Genomic DNA, 20,337 nt, shown 5'->3' with positions numbered 1-20,337 from the left:
TTCAGTCCTAATACTGGAAGAGAAATATTTTGGTACTAAATTTTGTTTTTAAAAATGGAACAATTCTTTGGTTGTTTTATTTATTTTTGCATTTGGGAATAGATAGTTCCCTCCAAAACAAAAAGCAAATTTAGCTAACATTAAGTGCTAGATGCTGGAGGATTCAAAAGACATGGTCTTTACCCTCAGGATTTCTTGCTGATCAGCAGTAGAAACAGGCTCAAAAAATAAAACAACTAAATACAATAGTGGAAAAGTTGCATAATTCAAGTCACGTATGTATACAGGAGCAATTAATAGGGCTGGGGAAGAATATACCCTGAGTCAGGGTAGAAACTACAGGGATGAGATGCCCTGTGAGCTGGTTCTTAGCAGATAAGCAGGGTTTGCCAAGAGAGCGTGCTGCGAAAGGTATTCCAAGCGGAAGGAACAGCGATGTGCTAAAGTTCTCATGTGTGAAAATTCTTATCCTGTAGCTGGAAATCTACAGAATTCTACCCTGTAACTTGGAATCTGACCCAAGGGGATATAGAGCAATGGAGGTGAGCATGAGGAGAATGAAGAGAATAAGAATGAGGGGAGGGATAAATTAGGAGTTTGGGGATTAACAGATACACACTGCTGCTGCTACTGCTGCTAAGTCGCTTCAGTCGTGTCCTACTCTGTGCGACCCCATAGACGGCAGCTCACCACGCTCCCCTGTCCCTGGGATTCTCCAGGCAAGAACACTGGAGCGGGTTGCCATTTCCTTCTCCAGTGCATGAAAGTGAAGAGTGAAAGTGAAGTCGCTCAGCCGTGTCCGACTCTTAGTGACCCCATGGACTGCAGCCTACCAGGCTCCTCCGTCCGTGGGATTTTCCAGGCAAGAGTACTGGAGTGGGGTGCCATTGCCTTCTTCAACAGATACACACTACTATATGTAAAATAAACAACAAGGACCTGTTGTATAGCACAGGGAACCATATCCAATATCTTGTAATAACCTATAATGGAAAAGAATCTAAAGAATATGTGTGTGTGTGTGTGTGTGTGTGTGTGTGTATACCTGAATCACTTTGCTGTATACCTGAAACTAACACACCGTTGTAAATTAACCATACTTCAGTTTTTTAAAAAAGGGAGGCTGAGAACAGAAAGAGAAGTAAATACAGTGTACTAGAAAGAGCTAGAAGGCAGCTCTAAAAGGCAGCTTTGGGGTAAGTACTTGACAAAATGCCTCTGTTGTTTGAATTTGTTAAGGCAGCAGCTAATATTCTTGACCTGGCATTTGGGGCAAAGAGAGGAGGAAATGATGCCTGGGTATCTTTACACCTGATAAGAGGTATTGGTGAACACTTAGATATGGACGCCTGTATTGCATGTTCCTCATAATAGGAATTCCAAGCATAAGGTTATCAGAGCCAGTTGTAGACCTAAGCCAAAGAAACATTTTTGTTGTTATTCTGCAGGCTTGTCTAAGACGACAGGAATACAAAAGAGACCCAAATGAGAAGAAACGAGATCAATTTTGGGGGCAAGAGACAAATTTTGAGAGATCCCGGTTTTCAAGCGGGTCATCTTCCAAACAGGTACTTCGAACTCTGGGAGACACTTTTTTTGCTGCAGAGGGGGTGTGTGTGTGTGTGTGTGTATGTGTGTCTGTGTGCATGATGTTTAAGAATTTCAAAGGGCAGGGCGGGGAGAGACAGCGGGAGAAACTCTCATCCTGGCTACCAGCCCCACCATGCCTGCTCCTCCTCTGCTGTGTGACCCTCCCTCTTTACCCTGTTGAGTCTCACTCTTCTTTCCTATACATAAAGGGTCCAGTGGAGAGGTACCATCCAAATCAGAAATGCTGCGACTGTTTAAGAGTTGGAAGCACTGGGCCTTCTAAAGTGCAGTATCATACTATATCTATATACCTGTATCTATGCCTACTTGATCTGTCTATATAGAGACATATATATGCAGGCTTATGATCTTACCCATTGCATTGCTTAGTATAGATTTTATTTCAAATAGAGTAAAATGCAGTAATAATTGCATCATGTAATAACTAGAAATTGTTCAAGTATTTTTGTCTGGATGATACTAATAAATAATGAGACCAATATAGGAACTTTCCTGGAGGTCCAGTGGTAAAGAATCCACTTGCCAAAGCAGGGGATACGGGTTCGATCCCTGGTGTGGGAAGACTCCACATGCCTCGGGGCAACAAAACCTGCGTGCCAGAACCCCCAGCCCTCGTGCTGCAACTCCTGAAGCCTGAGCACCCAGAGCTTATGGCCACAAGAGAAGCCACCGCAGTGAGAAGCCTGTGTACTGCGACAAAGACCCGGTGCAGCCAAAAATAAATATAAATAAATAAAATAAGATCAGGAATCTGCCTGCAAAGCAGGAGACCCAGGTCCAATCCCTGGGTGGGGAAGATCCCCTGGGGAAGGAAATGGCAACCCACTCCAGTATTCTTGCCTGGAAAATCACATAGACAGAGGAGCCTGGTGGGCTACAGTCCACGGGGTTGCAAAGAGTCGGACACGACTTAGCCTCTAGACCACTCCAACATAACAGCAACATGAAAATGATAACAACAGTAGTAATAGTTACCATCACTTGAGTGATTACAATGTTCCAGTACCATGCTAGGCGCTTTTACCTATTCATTTATTGAATTCTCATAAATCTCTTTGCAGGTTATAGCCTCATTTTATAGATGAGAAAACTGAGCCTTAGAAAAATTAAGGAAGTTTACCTAAGATTTCACAGCCAGTATGCCCTGGTGGCTCAAACAGTAAAGAATCCACCTGCAATGCAGGAGACCCGGGTTTGACCCCTGAGTCAGGAAGATCCCCCAGATCTTCAGGTCAGAAAGATCCTTCTTCCCCTGGAAAAGGAAATGGCAACCCACTCCACTATCTTTGCCTGGAGAATTCCATGGACAGAAGAGCCTGATGAGCTAGTCTATGGGGTCACAGAGAGTCAGACACAACTGAGCAACTAACACAACACACACACACACACACACACACACACACACACATTCCTTTCCAGGCAGTCTGACCCCTGAGAGGGTGGCTCTGAACCACTGAGCTGTATGATCATATTTCATGTTTAAGATCTTATCTGTGTAAGGTTTTACTTATCCTATGTAAGCACTGAATACCGCAGGCTGCATTCAACACCAGTTGTTAGTATGGAGAATTGATTTAAGATGAGTATATGCCTTTTATGAATTCTTATTTAATATTTTATGCCTAAAATATACTCTGGAGGATGGGCTCTCTTCTCTATCAGTAGTATGGATCCCTGAGATAGATCCTGGATACCTGATATCAATCAAGTTCTTGTTGGGATTTCTTCTCTAATCTAGGACATTCACATAGCAGTTATTTAATGTTCAAAGGACACCTTAAAAACATCAGTGATTGATGATTATGGATATATCCCTGGGAGAGACCTATACTCCCTATTAAGGAACATAAAATTGCACAATAAAACATTCCACCTGAAGCCCGAAGGTGAAAGAAACTACCTCACAATATTGGCAGCTCTGAGAAGAACACGCCGCCTGCATCTTTTCCTGCTGGTTGTTATTGTTTAGTCATTAAGTTGTGTCTGACTCTTTTGTGACCCCATGGATGGTAGCCCATCATGCTCCTCTGTCCAAGGGATTTCCCAGGCAAGAATGCTGGTGTGGGTTGCCATTTCCTACTCCAGGGGATCTTCCCGACCTGGGATCAAACCCACATCTTCATTGGCGGGCACATTCATTTCCACTTGAGCCACCAGGGAAGACCATCTTTTCCTGTTAGTCAAGGACCAAATAAAATGCCTGGTGCTGATTAAACTTATGGAGTGAGATTAATCCAAAACTTAAATCTAGTTTGGCTAGACCAACACATTTTTAGCATTAAGATAAATTCTCCCAGTTTTGCACTTAGAAACAAAAATCAAGGACAGATGAAAAAAGAAAAAAAAGTAACGTAATTTCAAACAGTAGCATAGCAATCTTCCTAGACTGGAATTACTAAACAAATAGGCAGCTGGGTTCTTCTTCTATTTTCATGCAAAGTCTCACGTGCAGAGTCTTGGCCATTTTGCACGGCAACACTCATGCATTTGGGATATTCTAGGACTTGAAGTTTCATGCTGTAAAAATTACTCATTCTTTGAGGCAGGCATCCCCAACCTCCGGGATCTAATCCCTAATGATCTGAGGTGGAGCTGATGTAATAATAATAGAAATCAGTGCACAATAAGTGTAATGTGCTTGAATCGTCCTGAAACCATCCCCCCGCCCCCGATTTGTGGGAAAATTGTCTTCCATGAAACTGGTCCCTGGTGCCAAAAAGATTGGGGACTGCTGCTTTAAGACAGCATTGCAAAACACTCAGACCACATCTAAAAAAGGACACAGTTGTACATATAAAAGTAATTATGAAATAAAGACAAAAATATGTGGTGAAATGCATAAAACTGGCAATTTCTAAAGCCCAAGGACAGGATTTTTCATGTTGGCTTTGTGTCACGGCACCTCGGTATGCCAGAGAACTCAAAACATGACTGAATACTCCCGATTTTTTCCAGATGATGCTGTCCCAAGGGCTTGGGTATTGATTGTACAAGTGCCAGGGCTGCCCTGATGGCTCAGACAGTAAAGAATCTGTCTGCATTTCAGGAGACCCAGGTTCTATCCCTGGGTTGGGAAGATCTCCTGGAGAAGGCAATGGTTACCCACTGCAGTATTCTTGCTTGGAGAATTTCATAGACAGAGGAGCCTGATGGGCTACAGTCCATGGGTTTGCCAAGAGTCAGACGCAACTGACATTTTCAATTTTCACTGTCGTACAAGTGCCTTCCAGGCTGCACCTTCTCTATCAGGAAGAGCGACAAAACACTGCTACATGTAAAATGGATAATCAACAAGGACCTACTGTAAAGCACATGGAACTCTGCTCAACTTTATGTGGCACCTGAATAGGAGGGGAGTTTAGAACTGGACATGGAACAACAGACTGGTTCCAAATAGGAAAAGGAGTACGTCAAGGCTGTATATTGTCACCCTACTTATTTAACTTATGTGCAGAGTACATCATGAGATACGCTGGGCTGAAGGAAGCACAAGCTGGAATCAAGATTGCCGGGAGAAATATCAATAACCTCAGATATGCAGATGACACCACCCTTATGGTAGAAAGTGAAGAACTAAAGAGCCTCTTGATGAAGGTGAAAGAGGAGAGTGAAAATGTTGGCTTAAAGCTCAACATTCAGAAAACGAAGATCATGGCATCTGGTCCCATCACTTCATGGGAAATAGATGGGGAAACAGTGGAAATAGTGGCTGACTATTTTTCTGGGCTCCAAAATCACTGCAGATGGTGACTGCAGCCATGAAATTAAAAGATGTTTACTCCTTGGAAGGAAAGTTATGACCAACCTAGACAGCATATTCAAAAGCAGAGACATTACTTTGCCAAGAAAGGTCCGTCTAGTCAAGGCTATGGTTTTTCCAGTGGTCATGTATGGATGTGAGAGTTGGACCATAAAGAAAGCTGAGCACCGGAGAATTGATGCTTTTGAACTGTGGTGATGAAGAAGACTCTTGAGAGTCCCTTGGACTGTGAGGAGATCCAACCAGTCCATCCTAAAGGAGATCAGTCCTGAGTGTTCATGGAAGGACTGATGTTGAAGCTGAAACTCCAACTTTGGCCACCTGATGCAAAGAGCTGACTCATTTGAAAAGACCCTGATACTGGGAAAGATTGAAGGTGGGAGGAGAAGGGCATGACAGAGGATGAGATGGTTAGATGGCATCACCAACTCGATGGACATGGGTTTGGGTGGACTCCGGGAGTTGGTGATGGACAGGGAGGTCTGGCGTGGTGTGGTTCATGGAGTCACAAAGAGTTGGACATGACTGAACAACTGAACTGAACTGAACTTGTAAGGGAATGGATACATATATATGTATAACTGAGTCCCTTTGCTGTTCACCTGAAGCTATCACATTATTTGTTAATTGGCTATACCCCAATACAAAATAAAAAGTATTTTTTTTAAAGCAGAAAAAATAATAGTGGTTAACCCAATTAATATTTCTTACAAACCTATAAAGTTATATCAATTTTTATTGAATTTATTCATATTATAAATAATGAGGGCAGTCATAACCCTATTTATTAATAAGCTAAGGACTTATGTGAAGAAGGAAATGGCAACCCACTCCAGTATTCCTTGCCTGGAGAATTCCACGGACAGAGGAGCCTGGCAGACTACAGTCCATGGGGTCGCAAAGAGTTGGACATGACTGAACACACACACACATAAGGACCTAAGTACCAAGATAGATTCTCTAAATCATTCATCACAAAACATTGGATTGGCAATAAATGTGGGAACATTTTATCCTACAAAGTAGTATTTAATTAAAGGAAAATTAAAGGGTTGATTTACAAGGTTAAAAAAAAAAAGTGACAAAATTCGAGTTTTCCACAGTGAATTTCACCTCTGCTTCACTCCCTGATTACAGACATTCCTTGGAGGATCTTGGAGGGGGTTGCCTCTGGATCAAAAGTGCAGGCAGGGCAAGGTGAGGGGAGATGTAACTCAAGGCATCCTTCTCAACAGCCATCTGGCTTGTGTGCTTATAATGCTAATCACTTCTCACTCCATCTTTTGACTTCTGCCTGGTACAAGTGAAGCCAGAGAACCCTTATGTTAGCAGTCCCCAAGCTTTCTGGCACCAGCGACCAGTTTTGTGGAAGACAATTTTTCCACGGACTCAGGGGAAGGGGATGGTTTGGGGGGATGAGTCAGGCATATTACGTTTATTATGTACTTTATTTCTATTATTATTACATTATGATGTATAGTAAATAATTATACAACTCACCATAATGCAGAATCGGTGGAATTTACTATGGTCTCTGTGCAGTCAAACCTCTCTGCTAATAATAATCTGTATTTACAGCAGTAGCTAGCATCACCACCTCAGCTCCACCTCAAACCATCAAGCATTAGATTCTGATCAGGAGTGTATAACCTCCTGCTGCTGCTGCTAAGTCGCTTCAGTCGTGTCCAACTCTGTGCGACCCCATAGATGGCAGCCCACCAGGCTCCTCTGTCCCTGGGATTCTCCAGGCAAGAATACTGGAGTGGGTTGCCATTTCTCCAATGCATGCATGCATGCTAAGTTGCTTCAGTCGTGTCCAACTCTGTGCGACCCTATGGACAGCAGCCCGCCAGGCTCCTCTGTCCACAGGATTCTCTAGGCAAGAATACTGGAGTGGGTTGCCATTTCCTTCTCCACATAACCTAGATCCCCGCATGTGCATTTCACTGTAGGGTTCATGCTCCCATGAGAGTCTAATGCCGCTGCTGATCTGACAGGAGGCGGAGCTCAGGCGGTCATGCAAGCCCAGGGGGAGTGGCTGTAAATACAGATGAAGCTGGCTTCCCTGATGGCTCAGTGGTAAAGAATCCACCTGCCAATGCGGGAGATGCAGGTTCAATCCCTGATCCAGGAAGATTCCACATGCCGCAAAGCAACTAAGCCCGTGCGCCACAGCCATTGAGCCTGAGCTCTAGAGACCCTGGAGCTGCAGCTAGAAGTACACGTGCCTAGAGCCTGTTATCCGCAAGAAGAGAAGCCGCCTCAGTGAGAAGCCCGTGCACTGCAACGAAGAGTGGCCCCTGCTCGCCGCAACTGGAGAAAAGCCCGAGCAGCAACGAAGACCCAGCACAGCCAAAAATAAATAAATAAAATTATTTTTAATTAGAATATAACAAATATTTTTTAAAGAGAAAAAGAATGTAACAAATATTTTTAAAAGAGAAAAAAGCAAAGAAAGGGGCAGGAGAAAGATACAGTCCAATGAGATAGCGTGAACCCAATCCAAGTCCTCTTCCTTAGGAGAACACTCCCCTGAGTAATATCCTTGTGAAGGTGGCTATGGCTGCAAACTCGAAGGGAGGTTTCACCTCAGATTGGAGAAGGAAAGTTCATTCCCTGATTCAGTGGGTTGTGTGAGAGTGGATGGCTTAATCCATGGGAATTTTTCCAACTGTACAATCATGAGGTAAGGCATGCCACCACCTCATTTTGACACTTGTATTACAATTTCCATTACTCGTTCATTCCTTAACTCAGTCTCAGGCCATCACAATGCTGATGGGCCTGGAATAAGTGAGGCATTTGCCATTAAGTAATAGCTATAGGACTTGAGTTTGAGTGAACTCCGGGAGTTGGTGACGGACAGGGAGGCCTGGCGTGCTGCGATTCATGGGGTTGCAAAGAGTCAGACATGACTGAGCAACTGAACTAAACTGAACTGAATAGCTACAGTATCAAGAAATCATTTCCAAGCACCTGCCTGGGGGGTGGGCAGATCCCCAAATGCGCAGCTAACATGGTAACCCTTCCCTTATGGCCCAACCTCCTTACTCCTGAGGCTTGGTGCTCAGTCTAAATCGAAGATAAAGCAATCTTCGGCAAGCCTGTGCTGAGCTGGTCTTTAAAGCAGCACCTTCTAGAAAAGGGACCCCTTCTGCACTGTTGGTGGGAATGGAAGTTGGTGTAGCCACTATAGAAAACACTGTGGAGGTTCCCTAGAAAACTAAAAATAGAATAACCATATGATCCAGCAATCCCCCTCCTGGGCATTTACCCAGACAAAATTGAAACTCAAAAATACACATGCACACCTATGCTCATAGCCGCACTATTCACAATAGCCATGGTATGGAAATAACCTAAATATCCATCAACAGATGAATGGATAAAAATGATGTGGTACATATATATGATGGAATACTACTCAGCCATTAACAAAATAAAATAATGCCATTTGCAGCAACATGGATACAATTAGAGACTATTATACTAAATAAAGTCAGAAAGAGAAAGGCAAATACCATATGATATCATTTATATGTGAAATCTAAAATATGACACAAATGAATTTATCTATGAAACAGAAAAAGACTCACATACATAAAGAACAGACTTGTGGTTGCCAACGGGAAGAGGTTTGGGGGAGGGATGGAGTGGGAGGTCGGGGTTAGCAGATGTAAGCCATTATAAATAGAATGGATAAGCAACAAGGTCCTGCTGTATAAAACAGTGAACTCTATTCAATATACTGTGATAAACCATAATGGAAAAGAATATAAAAAAAGAATGTCTGTATAACTGAACTGCTTTGCTGTGCAGCCGAAATTAATGCAACACTGTAAATCAACTACACTTCAATTTTTAAAAATTACCAAAATAAATAAATAAAGTGGCTTCTCCTAAATGCATTTAAGTTAGTGATGTGACACAGTACAAAGAACACTTACCATCGAGGGCCAGCTCTGCCCCTCATTACAGTGCAAATTCAGACAAAGCACTTTACTTCTAAGCACTTCAATTTCCCATCAAGGAGATCCTTATTATTATGCTATTATCTCATGGGATCACTGTAAGAATGAGTGAGCCTCTCAAGTGTCATACGAACATTAGATTCATAATAAATTGCCTTGGTGTCCAGCTATTTCTGCAAATGATGCTCCAACACTTACGTATGGAGGAGCAGCTCCTGAGGCTTCTGGAGTGCCTTCTTTCCCCTCAGCCTGGTCCCAGGCCACATGTCTAAAAGCCAACCTAATGTAGCAACTTAATTTTAGTCCCTTTGCAAAGTTACCTACAACCCTGAGCTGTTTAATCAAATTAGAATTTAACAGGGAAATAAACAGCAGCTCCGCAGAACCAACGAGACCTTGGATGATTTAGTAGATTAAAGGGCAAAGCAGGGACTTCCATGGTGGGCCAGTGGCTAAGACTGTGCTTCCATGCAGAGGGTGCGGGTTCCGTCCCTGGGAGCAGAGCTAAGATTCCACATTTCTTGCCACCAAAAAGCCAAGCCGTAAAACAGAAACAATATTGTAACAAATTCAATAAAGACTTTTAAAATGATCCACATCAAAAAAAAAAAAAGAATATAAAAAGCAAAGCAGTCTCTCAGTATAAACAGGAAACAGTGTCCCCAGGACACTGATGGCCCAGAGGAGCCTGCTGTGATGACAGGGACACCAGGATATTAACCCTAAGCCTCTCAAGACTTCACAGAGAAGGGTCAGGAGCCCCAGTCTCCCCACAGAAAATGGTGAAATTGACTGGGTGACAGGAACCTTCAGTGGAGAAAGTCATCGTGGACCCTTCTCATCTTCTAAGACCCTGCATCCGTGCCAGATGGGAACTTCCAAAAGCACAAATGTCAAGGATTGAGGACGCACGCAATATTTACAGGATCGGCAAAGAAGGTGACCAGCCCTCAGTTTTTCAAGAGCACCCCTTGCTAACAGGAATAAGATTATCCTCCTCCCAGCATCAGCAACTGAGCAGCTCGATGTCTAGATCCCACGCCACAAGGACCCAACGTGACACTGGAAGGAGGCGGTGAACCTGACTCCAGCAACAGCTGGCTCTGCCCCAGGCCTGGCTCAGCACGATGTTTACCTCCACGAGATCACCTGAACCTTCCAGAAGGCAAGGGAAACTCAAGTGTGGAGGCGGCTCCCCAACACAAACATTTTTAATTGTTTTGTTCATGATCATCCATACAAACTTGAGAGGTTGAAATGAAAAGTAAAGCCTCTTCGAGTAATCTGCAGTGGCTTAAAAAGTCAGAATGTGTGTTCATACATGAAGGAAGCAAAAACATAAAACTGTGCTGTTTAATACAGTGGACATAAGCCACGTGAGGCTATATAAATTAATTAAAATAAAATTGTAAATGCAGTTCCAGGCTCAGTAGCCACTCGTGGTCCAGGGCTGCCATACAGGACATTAACACTGTTGCAGAAATCCTGTGGAAGAGCACTGCTCCAGATTATGTTGTTGTTTAGTTGCTATATTGTGTCTGACCCCATGGACTATAGCCTGCCCGGCTCCTCTGTCTGTGGGACTTCCAGGCAAAAACACTGGAGTGGGTTCCCATTTCCTTCTCCAGGGGATCTTCCCAATCCAAGGTTCAAACCTGCGTCTCCTGCATTGCAGGCAGGTTCTTTACCACTGAACCACTAGGAAACTGCTCCAGATTACAGTCAAGTCCAAAAGATAAGACAAGATCTCATGGGCCAGGAAGGGGTTTTGTTTCCCAGAAATCAGCCCTGCGTAATCCAAACTACAGCGCTTTGCCCATGACAGCTCCTTGCAAACGTTCGCTCTCGGATGATGAGTCAGCTGGCTTGCTTTGCGTTTGGGTTTTCCTCCGACCTGGGTATATTTGCACGCCTCCTTTCACTACCTTTCTCTTCAGCCTCTCCTGCCTGTGAAAACCTTGAGCCTCTCCTCTTTCAAACGGCTCTCAGGGAGTTGTTTGTTCTCCCATTAATCTGTCAGTGTCAACCTACCGACACCCTTGGTGGTGTCACGGAAGCAGCCAGCTTAGCACATGGCATATGTGTTCTGTGACTCATTCTTTTGATTTTCTCTAACTTCTTCTTGTGTGTTGCCAGACTCCCCATGGGCTGGGCCTCCCATCCTGCCTGGGGGCTGTGTGTAGCTGAGGCGGGTCACACACAACACACACACACACACACACACACACACACACGTTCCAACTGCCCCACCCTGGGAGGCTGTGAGTCATCCCTAACACCTGGCCAGGTGTTGTCTCCACCGCCCCCTTGACTCTAGCGCAGATTCCTCGCCCTCGAGGTGCCCCTGAGTGACTACACACCTCCGCCCCACATCTCGAACCCGACGTGGACGTCAGGGCGATGGAATGCGCAGCCCACGGTTTGCCGGGTGCACACCTGTGAGAATCTTCGCTTGAGTTTGTTTTGCCTGAACTTCTTTCTGCCCAGGAGAATTCTGGAGATCCTCAGACTCCTCCGCCCTCTCCTTCTCACATTTGACAGCTGTCAGACACCAGAGCTGGAGAGTCTTACCTTCCTCTGTCTTGAGATCTGTCCACCAGCACCTCCATTTACACAGCTCTATCTTCCTTTTTTCTTTTTGCCTGGATTACTGTAGGAGCCATTTTCCTGGCCATTTCACCTTCACCCCAACCCTTCTGGCCAGTGTCCTAGGCAGCAGTAAGAATGATCCTTCTAAAAGCAAATTAGATTGTGTCGCTCTGCTATTAAAAGTTCTTTAGTGGGGACTTCCCTGGTGGGCCAGTGGCTAAGACTCTGAGTTCCCAATGCAGGGGGCCCAGGTTCCATCCCTGGTCAAGGAACTAGGTCCTACATGCCGCAACTAAAGGTCCCGTGTGCTGCTACTAAGACCCAGTGCAGCCAAATAAATAAATACATTTTTTAAAAGTTCTCTAGTTGTTCCCCATTGTCTTAGGATCAAGTTCAAACACCTTAGCAAAGTGTTTGATGGCCCTGATGGCCCTCAAGGCCATTGGTGGCCTGACCCTCAACTCTGCAAGCACTTCCTTTGGGAAGAGCTTCCGAGCAGCTACTGGGGGGTCCAGTGGTTTTGTTTTCGTTCCTTCACTGTGTCCCCATACCACTCTCCAGGCTCAAGCACACCTTAGGACACGTGTCTGTCTCCTCAGGCTGGGGGTCACTCAGGAGCAGGCCCTGGTGGTTACTCCATTTCCAGTGCCCACCACATGCTAAGCGCTCCATGAATGCTTGAAGACTGACAGTCGCAAGACCATTTTAGGAATATGCTCATGTTGAAGTCATAGTGATGCAACCGGAGCAGGACTCCTCCCCTGAGCAAGAGAAGAAAGCGAGTACTGTTACCAGGGTGGTGAGCAATCCCCAGCCTGGCTTGAAATCATCCAGAGGAGGGTGGTTTGGTAAGACAGGCAGTGAACAAGGGCCAGTCTGGCTCTGAAGATTGAAACTGCCATCAGCCATCTGGAAATAACCTCACTGCTGATGACCAGACTAACCAGCTACAGAGAGCCTGGCTCAGTAGGCTCTCCCACCACCAAGGGACGGGTGGCACCTTTAAAGCTCTCGGTAGGTTCCTTTTATCCCAGGTGGGCAAGAACACAGAGACATAAGAAGCTCTCTCCTACCGTTCAGCACAGGGAAGTCTGCTCGGTTTTATGGGGCAGCCAGGATGGGAGGGAGGTTTGGAGGAGAGTGTGCTGCTGCCGCTCTGTGTGCTCAGTGGTGTCTGACTCTTTGTGACCCGAAGGACTGTGGCCCACCAGGCTCCTCTGTCCATGGGCTTAGCCAGGCAAGAGTACTAGAGTGGGTTGCCATGCCCTTCTCCAGGGGGTCTTCCCAACCCGGGGATGAAACCCAAAGCTCCTGCATTGGCAGGCAGATTCTTTACTGCTGAGCCACCTGGGAAGCCCCTTGCGGGAGAATGGATACTAGTGTGTGTATGGCTGAGTCCCTTTGCTGTGCACTTGAAATTACCACAACGGTAATCAGCTATATTCCAATACAAAATTAAAAAGTTAAAAAAAAACAGACTCATGACTGAGCAGAATCTTTGGAGCTGACCTCTGGACATGAGCCCACCATTGCTTCAGACTGCCGGCTTTTCAGATGAAAGCATCTTTCTTTCCTGCTGACACACACACACACACACAAACACACAAGCAGTTCTCCGTGGACAGAGGAAACTCAGACTAGCCCAAAGTTGACCCAGGACTCACTCGTATTTTATAAGAGGTCATCTTGGTGTAACTGAACATTCCACCAGGTAACTCACCAGGCTGAACCAGAGGTTTTCTTTGTGATCAGTTCGGTTCAGTTCAATCACTCAGTTGTCTCCGACTCTTTGCAACCCAGTAGACTGTAGCACGCCAGGCTTCCCTGTCCATCACCAACTCCTGGAGCTTACTCAAACTCATGTCCATTGAGTTGGTGATGACATCCAACCATCTTATTCTGTCTTCCCCTTCTCCTCCTGCCTTCAATCTTTCCCAGCATCAGGGTCTTTTCCAATGAGTCAGTTTTTCTCATCAGGGGGCCAAAGTATTGGAATTTCAGCTTTAGCATCAGTCCTTCCAATGAATATTCAGGACTGATCTCCTTTAGGATGGACTGGTTGGATCTCCTTACAGTCCAAGGGACTCTCAAGAGTCTTCTCCAACACCACAGTTCAAAAGCATCAATTCTTCAGCGCTCAGCTTTCTTCATAGTCCAACTCTCACATTCATACATGACCACTGGAAAAACCATAGCTTTGACTAGATGGACCTTTGTTGACAAAGTAATGTCTCTGCTTTTTAATAAGCTTCTAGGTTGGTCATAACTTTTCTCCCAAAGAGCAAGCGTCTTTTAATTTGATGGCTGCAGTCTCCATCTGCAGTGACTTCAGAGCCAAAAAATAAAGTCCGCCACTGTTTCCACTGTTTCCCCATCTGTTTGCCATGAAGTGATGGGACTGGATGCCATGATCTTAGTTTTCTGAATGATGAGTTTTAAACCAACTTTTTCACTCTCCTCTTTCACTTTCATCAAGAGGTTCTTTAGTTCTTCCTCGCTTTCTGCCACCAGGGTGGTGTCATCTGCATATCTGAGGTTACTGATATTTCTCCCAACAATCTTGATTCCAGCTTGTGCTTCATCCAGACTGGCATTTCGCACGATGTACTCTGCATATAAGCGAAATAAGCAGGGTGACAATATACAGCCTTGACAATCTCCTTTTCCTATTTGGAACCAGTCAGTTGTTCCATGTCCAGTTCTAACTGCTGCTTCTTGACCTGCATACAGGTTTCTCAAGAGGCAGGTCAGGTGGTCTGCTATCTCCATCTCTTAAGAATTTTCCACAGTTTGTTGTGATCCACACAGTCAAAGGCTTTGGCATAGTCAATAAAGCAGAAGTAGACATTTTTCTGGAACTCTCTTGCTTTTTTGATGATCCAACAGAAGTTGGCAATTTGGTCTCTGGTTCCTCTGCCTTTTCTAAATCCAGCTTGAACATCTGGAAGTTCATGGTTCACACACTGTTGAAGCCTGGCTTAGAGAATTTTGAGTGTTACTTTGCTAGTGTGTGAGATGAATGCAATTGTGCAGTAGTTTGAACATTCTTTGGCATTGCCTTTCTTCGGGATTCGAATGAAAATTGAACTTTCCCAGTCCTGTGGCTGAGTTTTCCAAATTTGCTGGCATATTGAATGCAGCACTTTCACAGCATCATCTTTTAGGATTTGAAATAGATCAACTGGAATTCCATCACCTCCACTAGCTTTGTTTATAGTGATGCTTCCTAGGACCCACTTGACTTTGCATTCCAGGATGTCTGGCTCTAGGTGAGTGATCACACCATCATGGTTATCTGGGTCATGAAGATCTTTTTTGTATAGTTCTTCTGTGGATTCTTGCTACCTAGTTCCAAAGAATACCAAGAAGAGGTAAGAAAGCCTTCCTCAGCGATCAATGCAAAGAAATAGAGGAAAACAACAGAATGGGAACGACTAGAAATCTCTTCAAGAAAATTAGAGATACCAAGGGAACCTTTCATGCTAAGGTTGTGATCAGATTACAGAGTAATTGGAAGACCTGGAGCTCAGGCCCCTCTGTGGACACACCCAGGGCCCAAAGACCTTTCAGAGCAGCAATGGTGCAGGCGAATAACTACATCTGGGCAAAACCAGCAGGACCTCATTTCTTCTTTGTTTCTGTGCTTTGCCTGAGCTCCACTAGGTAATCTTAAAATAGGGCATGGCAGGAAAATGGGGCAACTGTCAGTTCAAATTGCAGCTGCTTCCAGAGCATCGTCCTGCCTTTTCAACAGATAAGCAGGATAGCCTAGAGTCAATCCTTCCACAGGACGACTCTGCCATGCGGCCAGGTCAGACAAACACCAATTGGTTATCCCCGCTCAGTGAAATCCACAGTACCGAGCCTTGCTGACCTCTGACCCCAAGAGTTCCCCGTGTTAATTGGACTGAGCAGCTCAGAAATTGCATGAGCGAAGATTATAATAAAGTGGCTCTTTTCACATTTTATGTAGTGCTGTGTGTTTCCATTTGCAACCTCTTATTAAAATCCCCTACTTAAAAAAAAAAAAAAAGATTCCACTGCTTTTTAAAACCAAAAAACTTGTTAAAAACCTATTAAAATTCAGACATCAAAATTTTTTAAATTTTCAGTTGCGAGATGTGATTATTCAGAGGCATACCTACATTAAGTATAATTTGTAATTACCACATTTCATCATAAAACCTCCCTTTGTTTTACTGTTACATTGCTTTCTTTTTACAGAATTATAAATCACTGGTGTCCAAGACACCGTGTTGGGTGGTATGGGGCGATAGTGATGAATAAACTGCCTCGCTCCCGCCCTCGGGTAGTTCATAGTGTTGGTAAAATAAGACATCACATGAATGCCTGCAGATCAAGATAGTATCTGATGAGTGTGATAAGAAGGCAAGGGAAACCTGGGAAACCTTCCTGGAGATGCTGATTTTCAGTTGGATATTAGGGCAGGTACTGGGGAGCTGGGAGTGGGGGGTGGGGAGCCAAGGTAGGGCAGAGGTTACAGGCGGAAGGGACAGCCGGAGTCAAGGAGAGGCACCCTGGGGAGCAGGTCAGGGGCCAGGGCCAGTTTCCCCGCAGCACAGGAAATGTGCATCAGAGCACCCCCTGGGGGAGGGCGTGGTGGTGCTCACATCCCCCCACAGCCCTTCCTCAGGATCAGGAGGGCACCCTTCTTGCTCCCTGATGCTGCTCTCAGACGACCGCTCCCCTGGCTCTGTTGGACATGCCATCCGCTGGGGCTTGTGCTCTTTATTCCACCATTCCCTCCTGCCTTCATCCTTGTTGTCTCCTGGCCACTCTCCCCTCTTCAGTGAGGACCGGGCGTGGCTCCCTTCCTCTCCACCCCATCTCCTGAACTCTGGTCGCAAGCATGGATCAGCAGTCCCCAACCTTTTTGGCACCAGGGACCGGTTTCGTGGAAGACCACTTTTCCACAGACCAGGGGCCGGGGGATGGTTTGGGGATGATTCAAGCACATCACGTTTATTGTGCTCTTTATTTCTAACCTGATGCCACTGCTGATCTGACAGGAGGTACCTGTCTGTGGTCCAGAGGTTGGGGACCCCTGGCCTAGATGAGTTCAGCATCTACCTGGGTGATCCAGCCACACCCTGCCTCCTCAGTTCCCCAAGCATCTTAAAGGTCCCCCTCCATCCCTCCCTGCTACCTTCCCCAACACCACATCCTAATCGGCATCACCAGATAAAAGTTCTCCATCTCTAAAAATTACTGGTCACCACCAGCCTTCCTGCTCTTCTGCTCAACCACTTCTACTGTGACACTTCTTCCCACGGGGAACCTCTGGTTCACTGGTTCCTCTCCCTTTGCCCTCTTATTGCCCCCTCTAGGTAAACTTCCCTTCCCAAGCAGACTGTGTTCTGTGTTTGATCCTCTTTACGTTGCCTTGCCCTTTGTTTTGTTTCCATACCTCTCTGACAAAATCCTGCTCATCCATGGTCTCTGGGTCTGCACCCAAGCCACTGAAAACTGCACCGCCCTCCCCTCATTGCCATCCAGTCATCAACCTCCCCACCTCTGCTCAGGAGCCCACCTCCTAGCTCTCTCCTCACTCCATCCATAGTCCCTTCCATTCCTGCACCTCCCACCTCTGTACCAGAGCCTTCCCATCTGTGTTTAATAATGACCTAATCTCTCAGGGCTTCCCTGGTGGCTCAGATGGTAAAGAATCTGCCTGCAGTGTGGGAGATCTGGGTTGGATCCCTGGGTCAGGACGATCCTCTGGAGGAGGAAATGGCAACCCACTCCAGAATTCTTGCCTGGGAAATCCCATGAACAGAGGAGCCTGGAGGTCTACAGTCCAGGGGGTCACAAAGGGTCAGACACAACTGAGCAACTAACACCAAGCTTCCTGTCTAAAATTTGAGCAGAACAGACCTTCCTTGAGTCCACATCCCCTCCACTTATTTCTTCTCCCTCACAGTCAAGGTTCTTAGGAGAATCATTTACTCTGATTGTGACTCTGTTTCCCCACCTCTTACTCACAACGCAACCCACTCCAACCTGGCTGCCATGCACATCATTCCACAGAAATGGCTCTTGATCATACGCCTTCCACTTCTGTGGTGCAGAAGGGCTCCTGTGGTCCTCACTGTGCTCGACCTCTCGGCAGCTCTGACTCATCTGGCCACTCCACACTTCTTGAAATGCTGTGTCCCTGAGCTTCTACGAAGCCACAGTCTCCTGATTCTCTCCTGGCTTCTGCTCCTCCCTTCTCCAGTCCTGGGATTCTTCCAGGCTTGCTTCTCTTCTCACTCTACACCTGGGAGTTAATCCTGGTTTTCTGTCACAGGCTTCTTAGGCAACAACGATGACTTCTTTGCATCTTCTTCTCACAATAATATTTTCAAATGCATAAAATAAGATGCACTTCCTATTCACATGTAACCCACTTCACTCTGGCTGCCCATCAACAGGCCCAGTGCTAAAGTTCCCAGCCTGGCCCTTCGTTCTTTTTTTTTTTTCTCCTGGCTGCACCACACAGCATGTAAGATCTTAGTTCACCAACCAGGGAGCGAACTCATGCCCCCTGCCATAGACATGTAGAGTCATCACCACCGGACCACCAGGGAAGTCCCTGTCAGCTCTGTAAGGGCAGTCTTTGAGTCCTTATTCTCATATTCCCAACAGAAGTAGCTATGTCGCCTTTTCCATTGGAGGTCCCTGTTTGTGTAACTGTATGCTCATCCTAAAGCACCAAGTGTGAGATAAGAAATTTCTTTTAAAATTTATCTTACATTGACTTTACTGAGTTGATCACTGATCTCTCATTGTTACTTGATGATATCATGAAGAGAAAGATTGTTTTTTTAATATTTATTTATTTATCTGGCTGTGCTGGGCCTAACTTACTGATCTTTGTTGCGTCGTGAGGGACCCTTCATTGCGGCATCCATGTCCTCTAGTTGTGGCTCGTGGGCTTCCGTAGTTGCAGGGTGGGGACTTAGTTGCTCTGTGGCCTGTGGGATCTTCCCAGACCAGGGATCGAACCTGTGTCCCCTGCCTTGGAAGGTGGATTCTTAACCACCGGACCACCAAAGAAGTCCCAGCTAAGACTTTTTAATCTAAAGAAACGAATGTCTATGATGAACCATACAATCGAAGACCAGCAGCATTCCCCAAAAGTACCTCGTTTATCCCAGCAGCCCTGAAAACACCTGCACTTCTACATCTCTAGTGCTGCTCCATCTCCCTCCAGTATTTTACCAAGAGTTTCTAAACACACAGAAAAGCTGACAGAACTGTACTATGAATATCCACATCCCCACCACCTCGATACCACAGTGCTGACACTTTGCTGTACTTGTTTTATCACGTATCTAGCCCCTTATCCATCCGTTGAGACATCGTGTGTTTTGGTGCATTTCAAAGTAAGTTGCAAACATCAGTACTCTACCTACTTCCCCCTGAAAAAAACTTGAGCGTAAGATGTTATGGAAAAACCCAAACGAACTTTTTGGCCAACCCAATACATCGTTCTGGAAAAAGGAATGGCAGCCCACTCCAGTATTCTTGCCTGGAGAGTTCCATGGACAGAGGAGACTGGTGGGCTACAGTCCATGGGGTCATAAAGAGTCAGACACGACTGAACGACTAACACGTACATACATCATTAGCCAGAGTTGAATATTTGTTTACGGTTTTTGTGATTTGATTTGTTCTATTTTTTCCCATTTTTTAAATTTTAGAGGTAAAAATTACCTGCAGTGACTTATACAGATTTTAAGAGTAGTATTTCATGAGTTTTGATAAATGCTTGTAACCATATAACCTGACCCCCACTGAATTTCCATTATCCCATGCCCCTTTCCAGTCAATTCCTGCCCCATCCCTCAGAGGCAACCACTATTCTGCATGTTTTCACCATAAATTAGTTTTGCCTTTTCCCATTTTTTTACACTCTTTTCAGTTTAGCTTTTAAGTCATTTCAGACCCTTTTTAGAAATAGGTGGAATATAGATTCTAAACAGATGAGCTAAATAAATGAACCTATTCAATAATTAAATTAAAATTACAAACAAGTTACAAATTACAATATTTTCCCAAGATAACAAAGATTCTTTCTAAAAGATAATATGTAGTTGGAGAATATTTGTAGAATCTGGCAGGTACATCTGGAAATGTAAATTAATACAGCATTTCATTAATACAGTTAATTAATACAGTTTGGGAACAAAAATTTGTAAATCTTTGTGATACTGTTAATCTACCAATATAAATTCCCACTTCAGGAATAAAGAAATAATTGATGATGTGCATGAATACATAAGAATATTCATCATAGCATCATTTACCACAGAAAAAGTTGGAAGCAACCTAAATGACCAACAGAAATAATTACGACAGAGCCGTACAATGTGAATATATTGTAAAGACAAAGAGAACTGT

At 44.9% G+C, this 20,337-nt stretch overlaps 1 protein-coding gene across 1 annotated transcript in view; it reads left to right on the top strand.

The window, feature by feature from the left end:
- The window catches only part of MARCHF10 (membrane associated ring-CH-type finger 10), a 100,559-nt gene that overhangs the window by 20,066 nt on the left and 60,156 nt on the right, over positions 1–20,337 (top strand). Inside the window, exon 3 of the mRNA XM_005905332.2 lies at positions 1,449–1,568. Coding sequence (XP_005905394.1) covers positions 1,449–1,568 — 120 coding nt within the window. The remainder of the gene's footprint in view (positions 1–1,448; positions 1,569–20,337) is intronic.

Source organism: Bos mutus, chromosome 19 (assembly GCF_027580195.1).
Source record: "Bos mutus isolate GX-2022 chromosome 19, NWIPB_WYAK_1.1, whole genome shotgun sequence".
In the NCBI taxonomy this organism is placed as follows: domain Eukaryota; kingdom Metazoa; phylum Chordata; class Mammalia; order Artiodactyla; family Bovidae; genus Bos; species Bos mutus.
Note: the sequence above shows the minus strand (reverse complement) of the source record. Positions and strands in the feature narration are given on the sequence as shown.